A 26522-nucleotide genomic window follows, 5' to 3' on the forward strand; every position below is an offset into this window, starting at 1 on the left:
GCAGAAGGAAAACATAATTTGTTTTTGCTCAGTTTCTTCTTTTTCTCCACGCACATAAGGTCACTGGCCTGCACCAGATGGCTCTCACCATAGTAACTGGTGCTATAGCAGACACCCTGTGTTGGGTACATTATGTAGCAAGTTGGAGAGGCTGGTCAGCATATACATGTACACATGAATGTGAATTAGTAACAGTAAACAGAGGGATTCAATGTAGTTTGTTGTCAAATGGGAAGGTTAATGTAATGTATTTGCTTTAGAAATGCTACCTTTCCTTATTTGTTTTTTTTCTCCTTTCATTGGTATCCTTTGTGCACTAGCTTTATATGCTTCACATGGGACATTTTTCTCGTCATTATGTAGAATGCGGTGAGCCCCTGGGCATGCAGAGCGCTCTGATCTTCTTCACACAAATCACCGCCTCCTCGGCGTATGAATACTACCAGCCGCACTACGGCCGGCTGCACAACCGGCCCACAAATAACGACACCACGGGGGTGTTCGCACAGGGCAACTGGAAGGCAGAGATTACAGATGCGAATCAGTGGCTACAGGTGGGAAGGATTCTCAGATAGTCTTATTCTTTTTTTATCTGTGACTTTACAGGTCATCTAATTTTTCTAGCTTCGTCACAACTTAGCGTTTACCTCTATGTCTATGAAGATGTCGTATAGTCAATGCCATATCAAACCTATGGTAGATGTCTTAATGCCATGGGTGCTTATTACCATAACTTTCCTTAGCCTAAAGTATGTCTTGATAAGGACATCACATTTTGCAGTGCAACGTTAACAATCACTATTAACACATTTTGCAAAGTAACAATCACTCTAAATGATCGTGGTTACTCAAGAACCTGAGGTTCAGGGTTGCAGTAGATTAATGCTAATATTATGTTTCAATTTCAGCTTTCTATTGAATTGGTTAAAACTTATAGATTTGTTTAATTCTTTCAAGTCTGTTCAATTAAGATCTGTCCTCAGTGGCTCAGCCTCTATACTATGTTTTTATCATAGGTGTCTTTCTTGAAGAGACTATCGTCACCGGAGTGATCTTACAGGGGAGTGCAAATGAGGAGGCCTGGGTACAGACGTATTACTTGACATACCTGAGTACCGGTAACGACACGTGGAAGACATACATGGAAGGAGGAGTACGAAGGGTACATAACTAGAGTTTACGTCTTATCATATATGTCATTGGTATAGCATATGCTATACTTGATTTTGCAAGTATTTGGTGCATATTGGCAAACGGATTTTTTGTGATGCCTGTCTTACGTTTGATGTTACCATTTTCAGCAAAAAGCGATATGGTCAGAACGATAGATGGTTCAATATTAGTCATTACGCCACGCGAACTAAATAGGCAAAGAGCAACTACGTCTTGCGTTGAAGTACATCAAGGATAAAGGACCAGAAAAATAAATTATAATCCTAGTGCGATTTGCGAGTAACAACTAATTCATTTTTCCCTTTGAAGGAATTCACCGGAAACACAGACGCCTCCTCAACTGTGCAACAAGATCTTACCGACCCCATCACGGTAACTAACATCCGGATCCATCCGCTGGCGTGGCGGGAAAGCATCAGCATGAGGATGGAGCTGATTGGCTGTACTGTGGAACTGCAATATATCCGTATGTTTCTATTTCTATGTCTATTTTGTCTATTTTTCTCCGATCGGGATCTCTACCGGTAAAGTCGCCTATTCTACCAGATCGGAGTCTCTACCCTGACATATACATTTCCTACAGGTAACACCCGTTGTGAACGCTGCCCTACTACCTACTACTGCCTGGGTGACGGGATGGCCAGACCGTGCGGACGGTGTGACCCTCCCTCCCCGGCCTGCGACCGTTCCCCTACCGAGCACTCGTTCGGTGGCGCCTCGGAGTGTAGCCCGTGTCCACCCGGTAGGGTAAGTATCATGACCCGTTCCGTTTCATAAATTCCCAGGAAATACAGACGCCTCCTCAACTGTGCTAAACATTCGTGGGTTTGAGTGTTAGGGTACTCGCGGTTAATAAACTATTACAGAATATCTCTTCGCCGTTAGAAAGAAAGCTTATGATACATAAGTCACCAAGGTGACCAATTAACTGAGTCACACATCTTCATCACGTTCACACTCACGCCACTCAACTATTCCCATCTTGGCCCCGGCCAGCTTTTGTTAAAAGCAATTTGTTTTTCCCGCATTCTACAGATTTGTCAGGACGGTTATGCATTCAACTGTTCCAGGTACCAGTATGCAGACCCGTGTAACGACACTGTAAGTCCCATACATTTGTACATGGGTGATTTCAATTAACACATGCTTCTCTCTAAAAAGCAGTGCCATTAGAGTGCCATTCGGTAATCGGGATTAGTCGAACTAGTTATTTTTGTCAACTGATCATCATGAGATAAAAAACATAATTGCGCGTCACAGGTGAAGAGATTAACATATGGGCAAACCCAGCTTGTCAGTAGAACTGTGCATTTGGTAATAAAGATCAGAGACCACATGTAATGATTGAAATTTTGTTTTCGACCCTTCCAGTACTGCCCTCCGAGTTGTACAGACTGTGAAACTGGGTACGCCTGTCTGTTCGGGAGGAAGACATTGTGTCGGGCAGGGCTGTTTGGAACAGGAGTCACAGGTTTGGAACTGATCCTTTTTTCTTGATTGGTTTGTTGGTTAACGTATTTGATTGTTGTGGTATTAGCTATTACAGAGTTTTGCTTTGCTGCTATGTGGCCGCATGAAATTTTAATTAGATAGCCACACGATATTACAGCATGCGTTCCATGCGACTTTTACACACCTTACACACGAGTTTTAAACGCGATCCACACGAGATTTACACGGATTTCGCACGAAAAATAACCGAGTTGAAAACGTGTGTCACAAGCGTGTAAAGGGAAGTTATACGAGATTTGTACTATAAATAACCTAGTGTCTGATCTTCCTTACCTGTAGACTTCTGCCAGCCGTGTGCGCCCGGGTCCTACAACAACCAGTCGGGCTCGGCGGGATGTGACTGCTGCCCGGCAGGGTTCTACAGCACCAGCGGCAAGACTGAGTGTGAACCCTGCCATCCCTTCACCTGGTCCCGGGGAGACTGCACGCCGTGTGTGGGCTGCAAACCGGGCGAATGTACGTTATTATCACCGAACTATGGCAGCTCTGCTGGTCACTGTTACTTGCTAATGATTTGCACAAATTCACCTGCGATTTCTGCGCTACAAAACTGCTGCATAGTTCACAACAGGTGCTAGTGTCATAGCCACTCAGAAAGTTACAAGGCTCTAAAAACCTAATCAAAAGCCCATTATCGAATATACGTTATAATTACTGAACTATGGTAGCTCTGTACTAATGCTTCTATTACTTGCTAATATTGTGCATGAATTTTACCTGCGATTTCCCTGCTACATATATAAAGTAGCGTAATTCACAAGTATCAGTGCCATAGCCACTCACAAAGGTATAGGCCCTGAAATTCAACGAAATGCCCATGATGCTTGGCAGAGTTTTTACCTTTTTCACAAATCAATCGTTGGCGCGCGCACAAAAACTTATAGAGGAAGCGACAGTACTGAAATCACGAAAAAAAAACTATGCTAAATTGCATTTAGATACAAATTTGAACGTGCAAAGAAATTGAGATCTTGCCATTTATTTGCAGGCCCTTGCATGGATCGTGAACCTTGTTATGAAGGAGTGACCTGTCAGAACATCGACAGCGCCACCTTCCGGTGTGGGCCCTGTCCTGCAGGCCTCAGCGGGGACGGCGTCACCTGTGTGGACATAGATGAGGTGATTAGTTGCATCTTATATTTTCCTAAACGATTATTAATATAAAGGATAAATAATTATGATTCAAGCAAAGCTCCTCAAATACAATCCTCCTAAGTAATTTTCTCAGTTGAATTTTATCTCCCTGTCAGATTGACGATAAAACAAAATAATTCTAGGAAAAGAGGAGTATTTCTGAAACTTTGTCTGTTGCTTAACAGATATCTTACTGTAACATTATATATGTGTGATAGACAGAATGTATTACTACACATTTTGAACTTTTGACGTTTCTTTGCATCACAGTGCTCCTTGGCAAGCCCGTGTTTCGCCAACGCCACATGTGAAAACTCGAACCCTGGGTACGAGTGCGGAAAATGCCCAGTAGGCTACACGGGGGAGAGTTCCCATGGATACGGACTGGAGCATGCGCAGAACAACCCGCAGGTGCTTTGCTATTATTTTGACGATATCACTGTAATCACATTGCAGATTCTACACTACAAGCCTCAGTTCGTTTTAGTGACGCTGAAGAAGAGTGTTAGCCTGGGTACCGGATTTTGCTGCGCTATGCTAGAAACAATCTAGCGTATACCAGAGCAAACTCCGGATGGTACCAAGATAGAAGAGTATCGGAAACGTCCAGAAATTATCTACGTAATTCATCGAGTCAACGTTTACCTTACAAGACTCATTGTTTGACAGTAGGTAGATTTCTCATGCAAATCGAACTAGTAAGCAAGCTACTCATCGTTTTCAGTTGAAACTGATGCCAAATAATGTTAACAGGTTTGCTTGGACATTGACGAATGTGACGTAGACAACGGTGGATGTCACGAGTTTGCCGAGTGTATCAACACACCGGTAAGTAACAGAACATTTAAGTTGTTCTCTTAAGGCCAAGTAAATTTGATTATAAGGATGATATCCGCGCGCGCACGAATTTTCGTTCGTTTTGAAAAAAAAAAACGTTTTCGGTCATAGTACAAATCGTACAAAGCAGCAAATATATGCCGTAAATTGCGACAAAAAATACTCTAAAACCGTACTGTTGTAAAATACCCAAAATCAATTCCAAAGCAAAAGAAAATCAGTGTTATTGTTGTTTGAGAAACTTTTTTTGGCAAAATATTTTTTTCGTTAAAATTGCATTGGATGCCTTTGATATACAGATACTTACAAAAATTTTAATTTTGTCTTCCAGGGAAGCTACAGGTGTGGCAACTGTGTGGAAGGTTACATCAGTGACATCTACCTGGGCTGCATCCCGGAAGACTTGTGTCAGCTCGGCAGGCACAACTGTAGCAGCAACGCCACCTGTCTGTCTCTGGGGAACGGCAAGTTTAGATGCGAAGTGAGTACATTTGTGTTTAATGCTACATTATTGATTTTGATGGGTGTTTAAGTAACTACAAATTATTGAACTGCATTTAGCAAAGTAACACTTACTCAATAACTGGATAATTTGTCAAAATCTATCCAGTTGTTTGAGTAACTAATTCTTTGGTATCTTATTACCTAGACGTCTATTCTAAACGTAAATTCTGTCCACCAGAACAAAACTTTGTGGTCAAACATTTGGAAGTGGTTTGCATTAAATTTAGAATAAAACGACACAATGGAACCAAGTACAAATGCAAAATGCCACGTGGATGTAATCTCCAAGCAGATTCATTAGGGGACAGGAGACGATCAAATTGGCCACCCGAGTTACCAATTGCGCCAACTTAGTATATTAAAACTCCCCTTGCCCCCGAGAATCTGCTTGAAGCCCGAGATTGATGACTAAACATGCAAAATGTTACCAGAAATGGCCTATGACTTAAAAAAATTACGTATGTTCCGCGAAAGGGTGATTCTGCAACATGTCTTTTTCCTTGCAGTGTGAGACCGGACAGGGCGGGGATGGATACCGGTGTAGCAGGGACACTGACCAGGACGGCTGGCCGGACGAACCGCTGTCATGTCTCACTAGGAACTGTGCACAGGTTGTACTCATTCAACTACACACCTATCTGTGACAAAGCTTCATCTTCTTACTCTTTAAATCTCTGTTTTTCTTTATAACATCGTTGTTTATTCCTTGATCGTTGTGTGCTTCAAATTAAGCATTATCAAAACAAACAAACTGAATACACCTGCATATAAAGTTGTACTGACGTCTAGTGATTGAGTTTACAAGCTTATGACAGCTTTGTGAAGCAAGTTTTAGCTGTGATTTTCCAACAAAAGAAATTTTCAATGCCTGGAGTTATACAGTAGAATAAAATGCAGAGGTCCAATTTCCTATGTTGGAAAATTACAACTCAAACTTACCAACATGAATGAACTTTCAAGATAAGTCTATGAGTGCTTTAACTAATTCATTTTTGTTTCCAAGACAATAGGTTCTAACCGAAGTTTCTTAATGCTTTACTGTACTCAGGACAATTGTCCCCTGGACCCAAACAGCGGGCAGGAGGACAATGACGGGGACACCATGGGTGACGTGTGTGATCCTGATGACGACAACGACGGGCGGATGGATACTGAGGTAAAAACAGTAAACCGTCAAGCATATGTGTGTAACCAGGTCGTCACACAAATTGAACCATAACATGGCCGTATACGTACGGGACGATGCATGAACAGCGTCTAACCATACATTATAGAAATACTGAACCTTAGTGAGACATTATATTGCCCTTTGACAATTGTTTCGCCTGACAATTAGCCTTTAAATTGAAGAAGCCTGTAGAAAATTGCAAAAGCTGATTTTATCACATCTTGCTCTTGGCTCATATATGTGTAACTTTTAGGCACATAAACCCGTAAAATGTTGTAAGAATTAAAAAAAATCCTAATTACTGTAATTGTTTTTTGGTCTTTTTCTAGGACAACTGCATCTTTGTCCACAACTGGGACCAAGTAGATGCAGACGGTGACGGTTACGGTGACGCATGTGACACGTGTCCCGGCTTAGCCAATCAGGATCAAACTGATACAGACGGTGATGGTGTTGGAGATGCCTGTGACAATGATGATGATGGCGATGGTAAGAGGTTATCAGTATTCATACATATCATAACAAAGCTTGAAATGAACATATCATATGTGGAGTACAGTAACTCATGTGTATGTACCCGAGGAAAAACTGTAAAGAATATACACTAGCATCACAATGACTATACTTTTTATCAATCATAATGAATCGCATGAATATGTGATTGGTAGATACTACAAGCAAATACTAGTACATCTATTTATCTCAACGAGCTACCAATATCATGAAATCCTTCATCGTACGCTATGTTACATTTAACGGGTTTTGATGACGCCAAATTTGTGTGCCCTTCATTTTCACAGGTTTTGATGACGCCATTGATATGTGCCCTTAGTTATTACAGGTTTTGATGACGCCATCGATATGTGCCCTTCATTTTCGCAGGTTTTGATGACGCCATCGATGTGTGTCCCTACGTGAACGACACGCAGGCTGACGCAGACGGGGACGGTGTGGGGGACGCCTGTGATAACTGCCCTACCGTCCACAACCCCAGTCAGGCAGATGCCGACATGGACGGGTACGGGGACGTCTGCGACGTGAGCGACAAGTAAGGCTTCTATCTACATGTAGATCCGTTATAGGAAGAGGCTGATTTGGCAAACACAAAAGCCAAGAAGAAACCGACAGTAAGATGCTCAAATGTGAAAAGACGAAGGTGACTTGGGGATGAAATCTTGTCTTTTGAGCCATCCATGGCTTTTAAAAAAAATACAATGTAGCAACATATCTGGTATGTTGATGTGTTGCACCATATTCTGTTCATCTGTAGTGCTTAACGACTGTTACATACTTTCATATCTCCATCTGTATTCATGTTCTAACAGAGATGGCGACGGTGTTGTCAACACTGTTGATAACTGTCCAGATATCACCAACCCTGAACAGACGGACACAGACGGTGATGGAACAGGTAACAAGAAGTAGAATTAGTAAATACATGAATCTCATTGATAAGAAATCATTTCAAGTAGTTAGATATTGTGTTTTTGCATTATAACTGAAAGGCATGCTATTGATAATGTATATCTGGAATGCTGAACTATTTATTACACCTGATGAATTTTTTTTTGTTTTCTGTATCTTCTGCCAATAGGTGACGCATGTGATGACGACATTGATAATGACGTCATGCCGAATAACCAGGACAACTGTCCCTATGTCTCAAACCCTGGCTGGGAGGATACAGATGGTTAGCATCCAGTTTTGTTTGTTTGTTTGTTTATTTGTTTGTTTGCTTCAAATATTTCAGGTATGTATCTCTATGCAGTAATTCTGGCATTGTGCTTAAGATGGCGTCCCTCTTCTACTCTCAAAGCAGAGGTATAGGCTTAGGCTTAGTAACTATAGATTTTTGTCGTTTTATCTCTTTTAATTTCTGGGCAGATATCTTTTTTACGCAAAACAAAGTAGATGTTGTGGCGTATTTCATACTGTCCTGTCAATGATACTGCCTTGCCAATTTGATATCGTCTTTCAGCCTTCAAAGATCTGCTTTGAGGTTACCCATGGCCATCTTTACCCGTCTCTATACCTTTGGTAACACAATTGTGTGAAAACTAAAGTAGGGGTTAATCCAATCATAGGCAATACCCTAAAAGCCTTGAAACTTGTCGTGTGACTTTTTAACTAGGTAACCATGTTGGTGACGCCTGTGAATACGACTATGATGGTGACGGTGTCCCGGATGTTGATGACATCTGTCCCAAGCTCGCTAACTATCACGTGACTAGCTTCACCAATCACGTCTCCGTAAACCTTGCTGGTGGGACCGCACCGGATTGGGAAATAACAGACAGCGTAAGTAAGATGTCCATTTCAGAAATGTCTTAATACAATGTCGAATGGTTCCTCACAGAAAGTTTCAAAACACAGTTTATGCTTTCACATCTCTATACAAAAAAGTACAATCTACGTTTGTGAGGTCTCTACTACGCAACGTCTAAGCACCCGAAGGAAAATGTGAAAAGATTTACCCTACATTTAACGTATATGTATTTTCTAGCACGTACGGTTATTATACACTATAGTTTCAACAATTCTTGCACGTATTTATGAATATGAATATTATTATAATTACCTGTCAAGGATGAAAGTTTATGGTTGACGCTTTGTCCACGTTACTTCACAGGGAAGAAATATTCGTCAACTCAGTGGCACAGACAGCCCTATACTATTAATTGGTACGTATATAACAGAACATTATACACCTTTAACTATTTCCATAACTCAATAGAATAGAGGAGAAAAACAAATCATATTTGATGTTGTATTTTGTCATATCTGGAGAGATTTAAGCTTGTAATAGTCACAAGAATTAATGATAAACTTGCACTACGAAAAAAACTGATAAGCTTGTTTGCTTTTCCCGCAGGTAGGGACAGTTTTGGGCCTGTAAACTTCACGGGAACCATGTTCATCGCCGAGGACTCTGGGAACGACTTCATAGGCTTCGTGTTTGGCTATCTGAGTAACCGGAAGTTCTACGTCGCCATGTGGAAACATCAGAACGAGAACGAAGAGGGTAGCATTAGCATTGGTGGAATAAAAGGCCTTCAAATCAAGGTAATATTGAATGAGATTTGTGTCATTGATGATTACGGGTGTCTTCATTCTGAAGAGTTTGTCAGAAACTAATTTTGTCGGCCATTATTAGTATTTCAAACTATTTTTAAGTTTCATAAAATTGAATCAGATGCAGATGCGTTTATAGTAAAACTTTTGTTCCAACACAAGGGAAACTTTTCTCACCTAGATTTTGCCTGATACCTTTGACCCAGTGGCAGTGTTGACATCACACATCAGAGAAGCCATGTGACTTGTATCGCTGGGTCAGTCTATTGAAGAAGACCAGAGTGACTGGTCGAAAGCTCTAGCTGATACAAATTTCTCTTGTGTTGGAACAAACCTGTTGAAAGAACCTGTTTAGAGGAACCTTTTGAAGGTCTCAGTAACTTTATCGACTATTTCTACAGCTCGTAGATTCTACAACAGGTCCTCACACAGATTTAGCAACGGCGCTGTGGCACACTCACGACACAACCAACCAGATCAAGCTACTGTGGCACGATCCAGACATGCGCGGCTGGGAACATCGCACACCGTACACGTTTCACCTCATACACCGGCCGTCAATAGGTCTGATTAGGTAGGTCTACTTATTTTCTACGATGTCTTTAAGAAAGCTGTTGGGAAATATGCATTATATTGTTATGCCACTGTAAATAGAGGCATCTATTATATCCATAACCGTGCCTATCTACTAGTATGCCTAATCATATGCTTGAATGTGTTAAGGTCAGGATCGATCAGGCGCGGTTCTGGATCGGTGTATTCAAGAACGTAGATTTGCCTCAGACACTATTCTGGATACACGTGGACTGTCCAGAGACGTGCCTGAGCATGGTTCTTTTTCAAATTAGTATTTACTAGTACCTTTATATTTTCTAAGCTCGCTAACTTAGTGGATGTCTGTGTATAGATGGGCTTTTAAGTTGAGAAATACATCACTACGTTTGTGGTATTTTTCAGGGTGACCATTTCTAACAACATGGAGGTCCTGACAGACACGGGTAACGTGTACGACACGACCATCCTGGGGGGTCGGCTGGGGGTGTTCCAGTACAACCAAGCAGGCGTCATCTGGTCCGACCTCCGCTACACATGCGGGGATAGGTGCGTTAGTAGATAGCTACGGATGGTATAAAAACACTTGTTGAGCTAATGATATCCATTTGCCACATGTACACAATCCTCGACCATAACCATCAGTGGAGACGTATTTATACTGTCTAAACAATGAGAAAATTGTTTCTAATGTTTACAAACTGTGCCTTTATAATTATGTTCTATATTATAATTTCTTAAATTTTATTACAGAGAGAATCAGGCACTGTACTTTGACGGGATGGACGACTATGTCGAGCTGCCCTCGATTATCACTCTGGAACTACATGACAGGTACCTTTCCTATCAATACTATTCATCTTTACTGTATCATATTACTATGCCAAATTATAACATAAGTTATATTATATTGTATTATTTTATGACTCTACCTCCAGTACCGTGCCCTTGACGTAGTGGATGGCAACCCACCGCCCATACGGCGTCAAAAAAGACTACGGGACTGATTTTACCACCTTGAAAGAATAGAACAAATTAGCTAGATACGCCACTGCTCATGGCCATAAGTTTCATAACACTAGAGCGCTACCGTCTTATTTCGAGATGGAAGGGTACCTACTATATTATGTCGTGAATTGGTACATTATGAATAATACTAAAGCTTTTTTTCCGTATTCCATTTCTTTCCCAATGAAAGCTTCACAATAGAAGGTTGGATCAGGCTGGGTGGGGAGGTGACGACCTCCAAGATGCCGATCATCTGTACCATGGACAGTAGACTATGTCTGTTCTTACAAAACAGGTACAACATAGGGCTAGATCTTTTTTCCCAATCAAAACCAAATACATAAAACACATCACTAGCTGACGAAGAAATAGCTTCATAATGGGTTTTTTTAGTCATGTTTACCTTCACAGAAAGAAAATAAATATTGGTTTTGCTCAGTTTCTCCAAACAAATAAAGTCAATGACCTGTACCAGGCGTCTGTCACCATGGTAACTGGTGCTGTAGCAGATACCCAGTGGCGTTGGGTTACATTATTTAGCAGGGCAGAGTTGGAGAGGCCGGTCACCATATATACAAATGTAAATAAGAATAAACAAAACAGTAGTTTATCTGATTGTCAGTCTCTGACTTAATATGATTCTGACTTCCAGATATCTAAGTGGCCAACTGTGCGATGACGTCATCCAAGGTTCCACGGAATTCCAGGAAAATACGTGGAGTCACGTGACGATGCTGTTTGACGCCCAACAGTACATCCTGTCCCTCTACATTAACGGTACACAGGAGACGGCACAGTCTGGTATCATGCCTAGAGACTGGGTACGACATTATTGAACTACATGAAGGATGTAGCCATGACTTAAAACAGTAAATTTTCTTTTAACACTATACGGTCAAACTACTTGTCCGATGATTTTTATACTGACCAAAGGCACTGAAACAGACCGTTTATAGTTTAAATTATATATTTTATTGTTACATATTAAATATTAAATATGTAACATATTAAATATGTAACAATGATTATTTAGACAAATTTTCTGGGTTTGCATGATCTATAATCATGAGCTCGAGATTCGGTCGTTTGTCTGATGCTTATGTGTTTTTGTTTCTGTTGCAGTCGAACAATGATACCAACTTGTACATCGCAAGGGACGAACATGACTTCTTCAATGGAACGTTAGACGAGGTACGGGTTCATTATGTATTATCAAAGACTTAACAATCTTAACAGTGCAACTCATAATATCTGAAAAAAAAAACAGCCATATTTCCTTATGTTTGTACCTTTAACTTCAGATCTATGCTGTTGCTCACATAATGATATCTCCACAGGTACGTTTATACGGACTGAAGCTTCTAGAAGAGGAGATCACAGAAGACCTACAGACATCAGGCAGGGAGAGGCAGTATCTTCGCCGCTTTCTTAACGCGCATTTCAACATGGATAGTGAGGGAACAAACGGTAATCTTTCCGTTCTGTTGGTTTAAAAAAAAGACATGTCCCTTGTGACAATTTCTATGGTTGTTTGAAGTGACTTTGCCCCCCCCCACCTACAAGATCAGCTGTAACGAATTGGACTTTTTAGTACCTTGCTAGCATATCCAAAATGACTTCCCAATAAGCATAAATAAAAGCTCAGCCAAGTTCTTCATGATGATTGGCCAACCCCTGTGTACACGTGACTAAAAAGAGGGTCAAATGTGCCTAAGCGTCTGTACCACCCTATCCTGGATAGTATTTGATGTCAATGGTCTATAAGTATCTCTTTCATCCCTTAAAAGCCATGTCACTATAAAGTGGGTCAAAGATACGGGAAAGTTGGTACCGCCTCCCGTCTCCAGACCTATCTATGCAAGAATGATTTATATCTTACATAATCAAATCTTTCACCCATACACACCACGTCACTATAATGTGGATCAAATGTGACTCGGGAAAGTCGGTACCGCCCCCCCCCCCGTCCAGATTTAGTGATGAATGATTGATTTATATTTTTCACCCCTCCCCAGCCACCTCCCTGTTGGACAGTGGTTTGTTCCAGCACCACGGCAGGATGATTGGCAGCCCGCTGTTCGTTCCCAGCACAGTGGACCAGGCCAGGTTTCAACTGACTTTTCCTAACGCCAGACGGAGGAGACGGAGGGACCTAACGTACTCAGAGTCACGCCATTCTGAGTTGTAGACACTTAGATATTCTCAGTTCTGTACATAGAAAAACTCAATTCAGTTCAACCTAGTTCATCTAGTTCCTGTGATCGGAACATTGGGAAGTTATAGTACTTCTATAGACATAAACAAAACGTAATCAGACAAAATGAGTGTTGCAATATCATACGTTTATCATAAGTTATAAAATATCATGCAATTTTGAGTGTTATGTTGCAATATGTTTACCATAAGGTATATATCAAATATCATGTTATTTACAAGAGTTGACTTAACAAAAGTTGACTTGCTAAATTAACCTAACGGAACATGCTGCAAAGATTATTGTATCAAATATTTTACTTAAGATATGACGTTTGTGAGAATGTACTTGCGTTGTGAAACCTTAAATCTTTTCCGAAGAGACGTCTAGGGGAATACTATGGAACTGCAGTAAGAAATGCGCATGGCTTTTGAAGTAATTACTGGATCGAATAGTATCTTTCTTGCGTTAGTTTAGTTTCTTTTAAGTCTGCTGAGTTACGATTACAAGACCTAGAAAGCTAGCCAGTGGACCCCTATATATGTTCAAGATATAAGAGCTAAGTTTCTGGTTTCAAACCATGAACTTCTGTCAAAAAACTGAATATTCGATGCAAATAACAACCTTCAAAGTGCTCTGCGAATTAAAATAACAAAATGACCTCCCCGAATGAAACAGTTTTGCGCAAATAAGGGCAGGAATTAATTGCTAAACGTACACAAAACATAACAAACGCCAAGCCCTTACTTTGGTATCAAATATCATTCTATATACGCCATGATCATTATCTCACCCCACCCTCTTCCCCGATCATGACCTCATTTTATCCGTCTGCTCCTGCAAATCTTCCCTCTTAAGCTGCAAATTAACTGGATCCGCCCGGATATTTCCCGCACATGTGACGGGCGTTGCGACAAAATCCTCCGTTGAAGGACCGGGTCCCTAATGGGTCCCAGAATGTCGTGAATGGCGCCTTATCTTCCACAGTTGCCGTCTACCCATCATACCGATACCGGTCTTCTTCCTGGCAATCTCTATGTGTATTTTGCACCCCCTTCACAAGAGAGATGGAATGAGCCAGAATAACACCAGAATAAGAAATTTTGCTATATCCTGGACTGTTCAAAGTGTTTTCTGAAAATTCCGAGTTCATTCAATTTCAGTTCTCCCTCGAGTGCGATGAGAATATTTGGACAGAATAGCTAGGAATATACCAAACTTTCAGACTCACTCCGCCTCTCGCGTGAATTGGCCGGGGGCCCCTCGGCGTAACCTGCTTCGTATCGAAGGACCTGTCACCCCCATTGTACATAATTGGTGACAATGAGTTGCACGATCCAATATTTGGCGGCTCCCGGAAAAAAATAATCGAAGTATCAAGGAAGACGAGGAGACGTCAAAGCCTTTCAAAACGTTATACCATCGTCGAGACGTCTCTTTCGTAAACCGTTTTGATGAATTACAGCAATTTTATTTTTATCCTTTCGTTTTCAATTTGTCAAACGAACCTATGTGTATCTTTTCCACTGTATACGAGTAGTCTTCCTGAATATCCATTTAACCCACATGGTACAGTGTCCTTTGATGTAGTATGCACCACATGGTATTGAACAACTTGCTAAGTCCGTAATTTTATCGAGGAATAGGTATCAGATCATACCAGATATCATATCAGATAATTTAAAGAGCTATAGCTAATTGAAGAAGATAGGATGTATATACTATAGCCTCCCACACTATTACTGTAGCTTGACAAATATATTCTCTACTTCTTGGCGACTGAATATGAAATTCTATTCTAATCCGAGCATTCAATTTCAATAGACTCAGGTGCTCCATAATCCTCTATACACAAAGTCTTTCACGTAATGAAAGAGATACAGATTTCTGAAGTGACGCCAAACAAGGATTTTATCTCTAACTGCTGTTCATCGCCTCGGGTGAATTGGCCAATGCACCAATCAGCGTCACCTTCCCCCGGACAGACGTAAATAAACCTCTGTTGACGTTTTTAAGGGCTGCAGAATATCTGCCAGGGTAACTAGTCTTTACCAGTCTTAAATCTGCTCTTCCTGTCTACCCATATCCCCTTAAAAGAAGACTAGAAATTTTGGAGAGGGTATAGCTACAACCGTCGGCGGATACGAAGACCAGAAGGTACGTTACGATTTCCCTTCATTGAAAACAGTACCAGAATACCTGCCAGTGGTTATGTGTAACTAGTCTATACCACTACCAGTCTCATTTTTCTGTCCAACCATATGTTCCTTTAAGAAAGAAAGACAATTTGGAGACACTACAACCGTTACTGTAAAGACCAGAAGACTGGAAGGTACGTTACAATTTCCCTAGATTGTTGTGAAAACACTAGCAATATCAGAATACCTACCAGTGGCGATGTGTGACTAGTTTATACCACTACCAGTCTAAATCTGTTCTCCCTGTCCACAATCCCCTTCAAAGAAGGATAGACATTTTGAAGACACTACAACCGTCCTCGCAAGACAGGAAGGTTAAACGTTAACGTTACTATCTTTCTGCATTGAAGTGTGAAAACGCTATACCATGGCGTCCCGTTAGATATGAACGTATTACGGTTGAATATTGGCGGCTTTTATCAATGTCATTACTCTCGCTGACATAAAAGTCAATACGTCGACTTATTATTCCTAACAAGGCCTTACGCTGCTACAGTATACGGTTTTCTAAGTATAGATTAAGCGTACAATGACATACTTTTGGAACCAACGTTAACAATATATTGGTGTCCGATGTTCTTGTGTATTGAAAATTTACCGTTCTAATTAAAAAATTACTCTATGTGTTCAATATTTGAAACAAAATGAGTACATGATACATAATACTAATGAAATACAGTAATGAGGTCATAATTATATATACCACCATAAATAATTAGCGTTGGCAGATACCATTGCAAATTTACCGTTCAAAACATTGCTAGATATATTTAGGTATCTTTCTTACCATTGTCATTGAAGGATGAAAGTAGTACCACATTACATTGTTTTTATTATATACGAGCGAAATTAAGAATACGAAATACGACTACCAATATTTCAAGATCAAGGTCAAAAGCAATAGCCTACAGAAACAGGCTTTAGGGGCTTTATTTTCCCCTTGAGACGTTTTCTGCTTCACTCAGACTGTAAAGTCTGGAGGTTTATAAATATTTCACTCAAAAGAACGCTTCAGTGGGAGAATAAAACTCCCGCGAGGTTCCTAATTCCCGGAAACAACGCGAGATTCCAGGATACAACGCGAGATGTGTGTAAGGCCATGTTGATTTGATTATATGGATGACATCCTCTGGGAACCCCCAAAACTGATGCGAGCGTGTGAATACAAAAAAGTTTGGCAAAAAAAGGTTGCTTTCATTATAAAATCTAAGTGGTCATGAATGTCACGAAGAAAGACAGGTAACATGTGCGTGACCAGATGTAGTGAATAATTACCTGAAATCTTGACCCAATGGGATGCTTCATTACACCTTACAAAAATTCAAATGTAACGGCTCTTTTTAAATGTCTAACAGTCAAATTTCAAACGAAAAAGTTAGGTAAGTTTGACAAAATGAACATACTGGTATTCAAAACTAACTCATGATTGTCCTCTAAATATTTCAAACTAATTCAAAACATTGCAATGATTGTCTTCTTTCATTTCATACTTACCAAAAGCTTAATACACACTCTTACACTGAAAAGTTATAATGCAGGCAGTACCCGTTAAATTGCACAATCGTTCAGTGACATTTCACTGGCTATAGTATTTGAAGTTCCTTGGTATTATCTGCTGATTCTAACTGTCGAAATGTCAGTTGATAATATTGGAACTCAAAATAAATTAAAACCCCTTAGAATACAAAATAACTATTGATTGGCAACGGCTATACCAACATTGGGTTAGTCCAAAGCAATGACGTTTTTGTTCTAAGAAGTTGCATATGGTGGTGCTTTGACCTAGATACAGGACTTATCTGATATGGAAGATGACCAGAGCGCCATGTTTACGTTATCGGAAGCTACTAATGGCTTTTCAAATGATAAGAGATCCGGACACTATCTAGAACATTTACTGCCTGTCGGAACTGATTAAGTCTACAGGAATCATAAGGCCTCTTTTCTCTTCTCACGGATTGGTCAGTTATAATTCAATAGATGTCACTGGATGACAGGCAAAAAAGTCCTGACTATGCATGATGTACAAAATGACTAATAAACTGGTGGATGTACAAGTACCTAATACCATCTCAGAAAAGGAACAAAAAATAGCTAGAGTTATCAACCAAGGATTGAGGTGTTCAAAAACTCATTTTTCGTCAGGAACTATTGCAGAGTGGAACTCACTGCCACCAAGTACAGTAGGGGTATCATCAATAGATAGTTTTTAAACAATGTTTAGAGTTAGATGTTGAAGGGTTAGGTGTAACAAGTCGTTCGGTGTAATGTAGCCAGCTTCCGCCACGCCGCGTGCCTGCGAAGCTGGTGTGTTACACCGAGAGGCAGTTATCCCGGCTATACAGATACAGATATGACATAAATAAAGCATGAACGGTTAGGACATATATCATAACGCAAAATGACTCAATTGCTTACCATTATAATTTGATTCTAGCCCTATGACAGGCCTTTTAGTAACTGATAAATGGCAATGCAACAGTCCATAAAAATGAACTGTAGATATCATAATAGCTATAAAACAGATAACATAAAAATTTTACCTTCATACCACATAAAATGCATAGCTTGCCTACAATTCTAAATCTGTTTTTTTTTTTCATCTAAAACAGAAATATAACATTTATAAACTGTGTCAGAGATATATAGTTTGATCACTACAATTCTACAGTCTGAAAAATAAAGTAATAGATAAAGTAATAGATAATAGATAAAGTTTAGATATTTTAATGACTAACGCATCAAGATTATACCTTACTATACAAGGTTTTACTTTTGTTTATGGCAAATGAATAGATAAAGTTTTAAAAATTACCTTCATACCACATAAAATGCAAAGCTTAACTACAATTCTAACTGCTTTGGCCATCTAAAACTGTAATATAACCTTTCAGACAGTATTGGAGATATATAGGATGATCACTGCATCACGTGATGAGACAATAAATGATTCATGTAATGACCTTGGGCACATGGGGGCTTATGGCGTGATCCATGTTGGTCACGTGACCACTCCTGGCTGTATCGTCTGCAACCGTTGTCATATGGAGAGAAATGAAATTAATCAGTATCAAGGCCGTTTCAAATATATATTTAGTTTTCAGGCATTACAAAAAGCACACACGTATCTTTTAGCATTTTTATCAATTCAATCAGTATTCCGGCCATTCCAGACTATGTATGATGTACAAAATGACTAATAAACTGGTGGATGTACCAACTGCTAAGTACCTAATACCAGCCCAGAAAAGGACAAGAAATAGCCATGCCTTCAAATATCAGAGTTATCAACCAAGAACTGAGGTGTTGAAGAGGGTATTTTCCAAGAACTATCATAGAGTGGAACTCGTTGCAACCAAGTACAGTTGGGGCATCATCACTAGCAAGCTTGAAAAATTAGGTGTAACAGGTTGTTCGGTGTTATGTAGCCTGCTGCTGTCGCGCCGCATGCCTGCCAAGTCTTAGCAGTATGTATAATGCCTGCCTACCTGCCTATGTGTACAGGCCAGGACCTGGCCCCTTGCTCCCCTTTGTCTGGTTTCTCCGGCCAGCTCTATAATAGCCTAAAGGAATATGCCCTGGTCTTATGTATGGGATTATATTAAACCCAGCAGAATCAATTTTTACTTGTCACTTAATCCAGGGGATTAACCATTGCCATGGGGATGGATACAATTGCCCGTTGCAATCAGAATGTAAAATTTATCTTCTGTTATCCCTGGATTACGTTCAATGATGCCCTGATTTGGGTTTTGGTATCTGATCGGTTTTTGCATCCATCTACTTAGTATTTATCAAACAGTGCAACAGCCTAGAGGGTAGGGCACTTGCTTTAGCCAGTCACACATAGGCCTCCCGAACACTGCTGAATTCCAATCCCAATCATAGTTAGGAGTACATGTAGGTCAGGAGCAAGGTCAACTGTGGTTGGCTGGTGTTTGGCAAGGTCAGCTACTGTTCTGCTGCACCAGCTGATGTTTTAAAATGTTTCAAACATCGGGTGTGGACGGGAGGTTGGGCCATGGTTTGCTGGTCGTTGGCTGGTATTCGAGAGTAGGTCAGCAGTTTTGGGGGCATATTTGGGGGTCAAATTTGACTCAAATTTGACAGAAATGTAGGCTTAGCCTAAATCTGGTCAGACTTTTCCCGAACTTCAGCCAACCTTGGATGGTTGGTGGTCGGGGAAGGTTCTGAATGTGTGACGGGCTTTTGCATTTCGTTCAATGTGATACCAATTGTAAACAGCTTTCTCTGCTTAGCACTCACTAAGCACTCACACACAACATGAGAGAGACTGAAGAATGTATTTTAGTGTTAACTTTGGCATTCTGATAAAAACAAGTTTATTTGTGAACTCATTCATTTTAAACTATAATGGTAAGAGACAGTAACATACCATAAAGATGACCTATCATCTAAAATGTAATAAAGTGGTTTGTGCGTCTTAGTAGCCTTATCATTATCATAAATGAGGTAGACTGTAAAATCACTATTTGTGAGTCTTTAAAAACACTGTTAAATAACCTTACTGATTCTAATACTGAAACTGAACATAAAAAAACTCAACTCAAAATAACATAACAGCACAGTTAGTAGAACAGGCCATAGTTTGAACCTGAACACAAGGAACAAGCTGTACGTAGTAGACTTGAACTTTTAACTTGAACCTGAAACTTTTATTATATTTCAAAAAGCAAATGGACAAACTGCTGGCAACATACCAGTAAAACAAAAAAAAAACCAATGCATCACTTGATGCAATGATACATGTATATTTCTTTCTTCGCTTGACATACTTACATATGTTACTTACTTAAACACCTTTCTGTAAGTGTCACTACATCATAATCAGGCTTTTGTCTTCTGTTTGGTCCACTTGGCACATATTTAGACTGGTCTCTACTTGCCATAACCTGTAGAACAACAAAGAAAAGGGATCAGTCAGTGAAATCCATAAAACCTCAAAAGGTTATTGAAACTAGAAAGGCAGACACTATCTCATCTCGGGAGCAAATACAGCATATTTCAGTCCATCTCCCTCCCCATAAAAAGGACTGTTTTAAACTCACACCTGTGCAAAAGTAGAGCATTCCAAAATCCAAAACGCCAGGGGATATTTGAACACTCAACCTCCATACCAAGTTTCAGGTCATTTGACCCAAAGATTTAAAGTTAAATGTTGTCCCATAGCCTTTTTCAGGGCATAGGGGCAGTAGCTTGTTAACCCAATGTGGTATTGGACTGCAGAGCCCATCTCTCTTTCTTCTACTGCCTTTTACTCACCCACTAAAATTGGGTACCCACTTTACACCTACATTGTAGGTTGAGTTAGAAAAGTCGAGTAAAGCAGCCTTTTCCAAGTACAAAACATCTAGCCAGGAATGCCCGTGACCTCTCAGCCTCATGTCTGCCAGCCTAACCATTCAGCCATTTGACACCACCAAAATAGATCTAATTTTGACCCAGTTTTGCTAAAAATGCAATGTTCCCAACCTAGAGTGACTGAAACAGTCTCCTTCTGCTCCTTGCGAACTTCCCGCATGATGTCCAGATTCCTCTGGCTGGACTCCTTGTGGTCAACCATTGGGCGAGGGTAGTCCTTACCCACAATGCACCCTGCCTTCTCCTGGACTTTGCGGGGGGCCTTCCACGGCTCGTAGATGTACTCCTTAGGGAAGTCCTTCAGCACTGGGAGGTAGTGCCTGTAAAATAAGAAAATAAACATGATTGACTTTTCCTTTTTCCTGCTTCCAAACACCAACAGAACACCTACACTGCAATTATAGTGCACCTGGAAGTGATCATAATCAGTTGACTTCAAGTTCAAGTCATACAATACTTCCCAAAAAACAGGTTGGGACATCCTCACTTCGGCAGAGTTGACATTTATTTTTGGGACAGTGCTGGGACAATAGGAAGAAAAGTTAATATCGAGGCCTGTACCATAGTACAGGATTAGTAGTAGCTATACCGGGTAGTACTTTTGACCAAACCCCACCTGATGTATGTCCCCTTTGGGTCAGTCTTCTTGCCGAAGACCACGGGACTGTAGACACGGAAGTACTGATGGAAGAACGCACTGGCGGACAGCCACATCCAGTTTCCTGCATTCAGACTCCAGTCTGCATCCAGAAGCAGCTCTTCAAATACCTGGGGATTGTCAGAAAGGGCAGTTGTATTAGGGCCAATCTTAAATATAGCAGTGTTCTTTCTAGTAAGCACACATCTTTTGTCTTTTGATGGAATTTGGGGAGTGTGTAAAGTGATTGGCACACCTTCATGCCCTCCTCCCAGGAGATCCAGAGGTCCCCTCTGGTCAGGAAGCATGCCACAGCGTGCCGTGCCAAGTGGTGGATCCACCCCTCCTTTGTCAGTTGGGTCATGACAGCATCGATCCAAGGGAACCCGGTTTGGGCTGTAAAGACAGAAAACAAAAGAAATTTCAAGAAAAATCACAAGTAACAAGTAACAGGTTGGTCAAACATTGTTTACCAGGGACCCAGTTTTGACGTCACACTTCAGAGAAGCCACGTGTCTCACTGGGTCAGTCTATTGAAGAATACCATAGTTACTGGTCAAAAGCTCTTGGTGAGAACAGTAGTTTAACTCTAAACATGTAACTACGTACATACCAACACAGATAAAGTTTCATGATAGGGGTTTGCTATGTTAGTTGCTTATTGGCATTTATTTCTATCTCTAAATGAGCTAAAGAAATGGAGAACTCCAGACGTAACCCACCGTTTCTCCACCTGGTGAGATGTTCACTGTTCTTGTTCCATGGGATCTGCAGACAGACCCTGTTGCCTGCCATCTGGCTGAAGTTAGGGGTGTGTGCCCCCGCCGTGTAGAAAAACTCCCTCCAGATCAGCTGGCCATGCAGGGATACTGGAGGCTGGGAGTGGTTCTTGGCCTGAAAAATATTTAAAAAAATCATGAAAAATTCTTAAACTTCCTAAAGTTACAATTTTTGCAGTTTCTGAGTGCCCAGAAAATTCAGACTTACCATCTGACAAGTAACCGGATGAAACATACCTTTCAAGAAAATATTGCTAGAGTAGAAAGTTAGAAACAATTCTTTGAAAGTACAGTCTACATATACATGTACATGTGTACATATACTGTACAGTTCTAATGTGTCATCTATTCCTACCTTCATTCATTTAACTGAACGTACTACTACTAGTAGTCATATTTGCTACCTTTGAGTAGATCTTGTCTAGTTCATGGTAGAACAGCCGTGCAGACAGACAGCCCACAGTTATGTATGGACTCAGGACTGTGGTGCTGGGGAGTAGGGAGTTGGGCGATGTCTTTGGTTTCTCAAATTTCAGAACCCAGGTCTGGAATTACAACAAAATGGAAATGGATTATTTAGATTAGATTACCAAACATCTCATTATGCATAATGCATAGCATGGCTCTATGTCAGCAAGTTTCATTCCTGTTTCAAACATGCATCAATGACTTTTCATAAAAATAGAAGAATAATTCTAAAAGAAAAAAAGACAAGTTTCCTTTGTGCCAGTTACTTTGGAGTTTCTCTCAAATCGTCATTCTCAGCATCTCTATAATTGTAAAAATTACAGCTTTATGATTTTCTAAACATAACGTTTTGCAAGACATTTTCTACCAGTAATTCAACAGTCTATTTAGTAGAAATGTGGGGTAAATACCCAAAATTCTATGACTGTTTCAATTTCTAGATGCTGTAAGAAATGACAGACAATACCAAAAACATGTAACATGTTTTAAATATGAAAGTGCTGTTGTTGTCTTTTGTTGGGAAGATAATATGTCAACAAAACTATACTACAGCGAAAAGAACTTGAACTAGAAGATACCTTGTCCTGCAGACTTTTCTCTAGTCTTTTTAGTCCCTCCGTTTCGCCTCCAACAAACTTGGCAGGATATTCACACCTCAATCCCAGCTCTTCTAGCGTTACCATATCAAACTTGTCATCTTGCAGGGCTTCTGGGGGGAGGGTACAGTTGGCAAAGTGCTCTGCCGTGGCTGTTTCCTTTTCCTTGGGAGGTTTGCCCATTTCGTTATAGACCTTTAGGAACTTCCTGTATGTTAGAGGTGGTGTTCCTCCGTTCCGCTCTACAGTCCTACAGAGAAACAGAAACAACAAGAACATTAAAACATTAGGGGGGAGTAGAAACACAAAAATGGCTAGCTCCAGGGAATCAAACCTGGGCCACCAGCTAGAGAACCTGGCCATTACCTACTCTCCAAGCAGAGGTGAGAGGGAGAGAACGTAGGATATTCCGACATGGCTAGCTAAGGGTGGCACATTTCCCTCTCTTGTGAGAGGGAAATGTGCCTCCCTTAGCTAGCCATGTCGGAATATCCTACGTTCTCTCCCTCTCACCTCTGCTTGGAGAGTAGCCATTACCCACCAACTGCTAGGCTAAAAGGTCCGAAACTGTTAAAAAGATCAGTTGGTGGCACTTTAAGATTAACCCCTCCATTAAACTGTCCCTACTTTTCTTTTTAGATTCGTCCTCAAATCTATTCTAGAAATGCTAGTAGGACAACTCTTGCAAAACTAATTTTACAGTATTGTAGTAAGTCTTATGAGTCCATAATAGGACTTCTGTTAACAAAGAAAGGGAATGTGACAAAAAGTCTTGGCACATAGATAACCTATAATTTATTATCATGATAAAAAAAAGGCATAAGTTGAGTATGACTACTTTAGCTACCTTCCTATATTATGGTTAGTAAGATGAGATTTCAAAACCTGACTTACTGACCTTGGTACTCGGTTTGGGAACATTTATTAGCATACAAGCAACAACTTGGAACAAAGCAATAAGACTTACATATCCTTTCATACTGAAAAACAATTCTTCTAATCAATTTGTGTGTACAATGACACTAACCTGTCAATGTCATACAGTGTATGTGCCACATGATTGACAACCTCCACTCTCATGTCAGACGCAATCTTCCTCACGGCCGCGTCCCGGACACGGTGATGAGGCTCCGTGTCCACGTCGTGTGTCAGCTGCGTGATCTGCCACTTCCCGAAGTGTTCCCTGAAGAAGTCTTCGGTATTCCCACGTACGACAAACAGTCGCAGGCCGTAGTTTCTGAGACGCGTGTCCAGCTCTTGGAGACACTGTATGACAATGACAATGAAGTTTATTGCATATTCATGCCCCAGTGGGGCTAAATGCACTCTTAAGTTACAAAAAAAGATTTAAGGCAAATGTTCTATCTATATCTAATTCTAAGCTGTACAAGTTTCTTCTCTCTTCTTTAGACATTTGTATACGAATTTACAGAGTTTTTCTAATACATCATGGTTAACTGAAGACAATATTTGTATGAATTATATTATCCTTTGTTAGATGCCCCATTTTTGTTCTAACTGTATTTCAACAACAAGGTAGGTCATAGATAGCTATAAAGTGGACACTCAACAATAAAGTGGACTTCATTTTCTATAGTATTCATCACACAAAATTCCCCTTAAAATCATTAAGGGGAGTTATCTACCTGTATGACGAATCGCCACCAGTTGGCGCCGTAGCGGATATCGTGCTCCCTCATCCAGGCCTGGTCCACCACGTACACGGGGTAAACATGGCGGGATGTGCGGAGCGCGTGGAGAAGCGACGGGTTGTCGTGGAAGCGAAGGCCTTTGCGGAACCAATGGATGGTGTTGTGTTGGACTTTAGTAGCCATTACAACACAGCCTGAACAACAAAACAAGTTAGTAGATTAAAAATTTAAATCCCCATATAGAATAATAAATTTCAAAACACATCAGATTATACAACTTCAAGGTTTAATTGTACTTTTAAAATTAGAGTATGCCAACTGAGCAGCGCCAAATGCAATGGGCCTACATCGAATGGAAACACTTTTCCTTAAAAATTAGGTTACCTAAAACCAAGAAGATTTTAAACCTCCTTGCTAACACTTAACACGGGTTTACTAGTATACAAGAGAATCCTTTGAACAAAATTTTCTCTTGTTCGTAATTAATTAATTTGTAAGCTCCTTCGTACAAAGATTTCTAAATACTATGTACGTCACGTTATGTTTTTTAGACTGATGATGTTCTCTCATCTTAAAGCAAATTAAGCTTAAATAGACAGAACACGAAATTAATTTTCTTTTACTTTAGGCCGGTTACACAACAAAATACGCCATGTTATGCAACAGGATCCTGTGCCCCCCTCCCCCTCAACTTTTCGTCTACTTTTTACTCGCGCGAAAGCGTTTTTCTATTCTATTCTTGCAATACTAACCTATACTGCAATATATATACACTATATGATATACGTAAGAAGGTTTTTACCTTTCTTAAATACGGTGAAAGAACGAAGGAGTCAGAGTAGTTGTCCAAACACGCAAACGCTTCTGCCAGCTGTCGTCTGATATGCAAATCACTTCAAATGTCCCGCGCAAGGGGTTATGGGTCAAGGACACCGGAAATACCATTGGTGTGTGTGTGTGGGGGGGGTTTAAGAAATAATCAATCCAGGATATTTGTAAATTTCTCCACTAATGATTATCCTAAATGTCGCTTACTGATTTGAGCTGAAAGTATCAGGGGTTCGGGTTATATTTTTGGCTTGCTTGCTTGCTTTCATTCTTTTCAATTCTCTTGCTTTCTTACGACTCATAATAATGTTGCTTCAGTCATGATGACTAATTCTGACACAACTCCTTGGTTACGTCACACATATTTCCCTTTAAACTAACTATAAGCCTACTGTTAACTCAGGCGCCATGCACCCTTCTAAAAATCTGACTCCAGACTGTGAACTGTTTGCACCAGACATGTCGTCAGAAGTGGGGTTCAGACAGTTGTTACGACAATTACTGATAACTGTCGGAAGAAATGAATGTCAAAACTTGAGGGGACTGTGGTAAAATTGTTCAAAGTGCACGGAACTAAGGACGTACTTGTTTACACTTGTGTTGGGCACAAAGGACAAATATTTTGTCCGTTTGTGGATAGTCGGCAGCACTATATGTGTGGAGGGAATTGTGGATGGCGTTCAGCACTAAGGACAGGCATGTTTGCTGTGTTTGGGTGGCGTTCAGCTCTATGGCCAGTTTTAGTTAGTTGTGTTTTAATGGTTTGCAGAACTATGTATGAGGACAGGCATGGTTGCTTGATGGGCGATGGCCGTAGGGATGTTTGCT

At 40.4% G+C, this 26522-nt stretch overlaps 2 protein-coding genes across 3 annotated transcripts in view; one reads left to right on the plus strand and one right to left on the minus strand.

Annotated features, from left to right (window-relative positions):
• The window catches only part of LOC109478676, a 34718-nt gene extending 20665 nt beyond the window's left edge, over positions 1 to 14053 (plus strand). The window contains exons 43-70 of the mRNA XM_019780341.1: positions 364 to 559; positions 1021 to 1162; positions 1483 to 1639; positions 1757 to 1920; positions 2209 to 2274; positions 2545 to 2644; positions 2965 to 3141; positions 3674 to 3804; positions 4090 to 4230; positions 4573 to 4647; positions 4988 to 5137; positions 5667 to 5771; positions 6209 to 6316; positions 6658 to 6817; positions 7211 to 7376; positions 7654 to 7739; positions 7923 to 8018; positions 8460 to 8626; positions 8958 to 9009; positions 9201 to 9391; positions 9802 to 9974; positions 10358 to 10501; positions 10706 to 10786; positions 11151 to 11255; positions 11613 to 11781; positions 12083 to 12151; positions 12298 to 12427; positions 12976 to 14053. Of these exons, the coding sequence (XP_019635900.1) occupies positions 364 to 559; positions 1021 to 1162; positions 1483 to 1639; positions 1757 to 1920; positions 2209 to 2274; positions 2545 to 2644; positions 2965 to 3141; positions 3674 to 3804; positions 4090 to 4230; positions 4573 to 4647; positions 4988 to 5137; positions 5667 to 5771; positions 6209 to 6316; positions 6658 to 6817; positions 7211 to 7376; positions 7654 to 7739; positions 7923 to 8018; positions 8460 to 8626; positions 8958 to 9009; positions 9201 to 9391; positions 9802 to 9974; positions 10358 to 10501; positions 10706 to 10786; positions 11151 to 11255; positions 11613 to 11781; positions 12083 to 12151; positions 12298 to 12427; positions 12976 to 13148 (3674 nt within the window). The 3' untranslated portion in view covers positions 13149 to 14053. The remainder of the gene's footprint in view (positions 1 to 363; positions 560 to 1020; positions 1163 to 1482; positions 1640 to 1756; positions 1921 to 2208; positions 2275 to 2544; positions 2645 to 2964; positions 3142 to 3673; positions 3805 to 4089; positions 4231 to 4572; positions 4648 to 4987; positions 5138 to 5666; positions 5772 to 6208; positions 6317 to 6657; positions 6818 to 7210; positions 7377 to 7653; positions 7740 to 7922; positions 8019 to 8459; positions 8627 to 8957; positions 9010 to 9200; positions 9392 to 9801; positions 9975 to 10357; positions 10502 to 10705; positions 10787 to 11150; positions 11256 to 11612; positions 11782 to 12082; positions 12152 to 12297; positions 12428 to 12975) is intronic.
• Positions 14054 to 19711: 5658 nt separating this feature from the next.
• Positions 19712 to 25768, minus strand: LOC109478824 (cryptochrome-1-like). Of its 2 annotated transcripts, none has more exons than XM_019780641.1 (10): positions 25669 to 25768; positions 24861 to 25056; positions 24242 to 24480; positions 23197 to 23464; positions 22555 to 22695; positions 22094 to 22265; positions 21628 to 21767; positions 21351 to 21502; positions 20846 to 21054; positions 19712 to 20265 (listed from the first exon to the last, which is right to left on the minus strand). In XM_019780641.1, exons 2-10 carry the CDS (start codon positions 25047 to 25049, stop codon positions 20252 to 20254), a joined length of 1524 nt encoding a protein of 507 aa, XP_019636200.1. In that variant the 5' UTR covers positions 25050 to 25056; positions 25669 to 25768; the 3' UTR covers positions 19712 to 20251. The 2 variants fall into 2 exon arrangements, with proteins under 2 accessions (XP_019636200.1, XP_019636199.1); XM_019780640.1 differs by having other exon boundaries at positions 24861 to 25060.
• Positions 25769 to 26522: the final 754 nt, after the last annotated feature.

This window comes from Branchiostoma belcheri, unplaced genomic scaffold (genome assembly GCF_001625305.1).
Source record: "Branchiostoma belcheri isolate BF01 breed outbred unplaced genomic scaffold, Haploidv18h27 scaffold45, whole genome shotgun sequence".
NCBI lineage: Eukaryota > Metazoa > Chordata > Leptocardii > Amphioxiformes > Branchiostomatidae > Branchiostoma > Branchiostoma belcheri.

Coding starts and splice junctions, on each gene's coding strand:
- LOC109478824 (XM_019780641.1), bottom strand. CDS start 25,049: ATGGCTACTAAAGTCCAACACAACACCATCCATTGGTTCCGCAAAGGC. Junction 24,481..24,860: donor GGTGGCGATTCGTCATACAG/GTAGATAACTCC, acceptor ATTGTCATACAG/TGTCTCCAAGAGCTGGACAC. Junction 21,503..21,627: donor CCTGGGAGGAGGGCATGAAG/GTGTGCCAATCA, acceptor GACAATCCCCAG/GTATTTGAAGAGCTGCTTCT.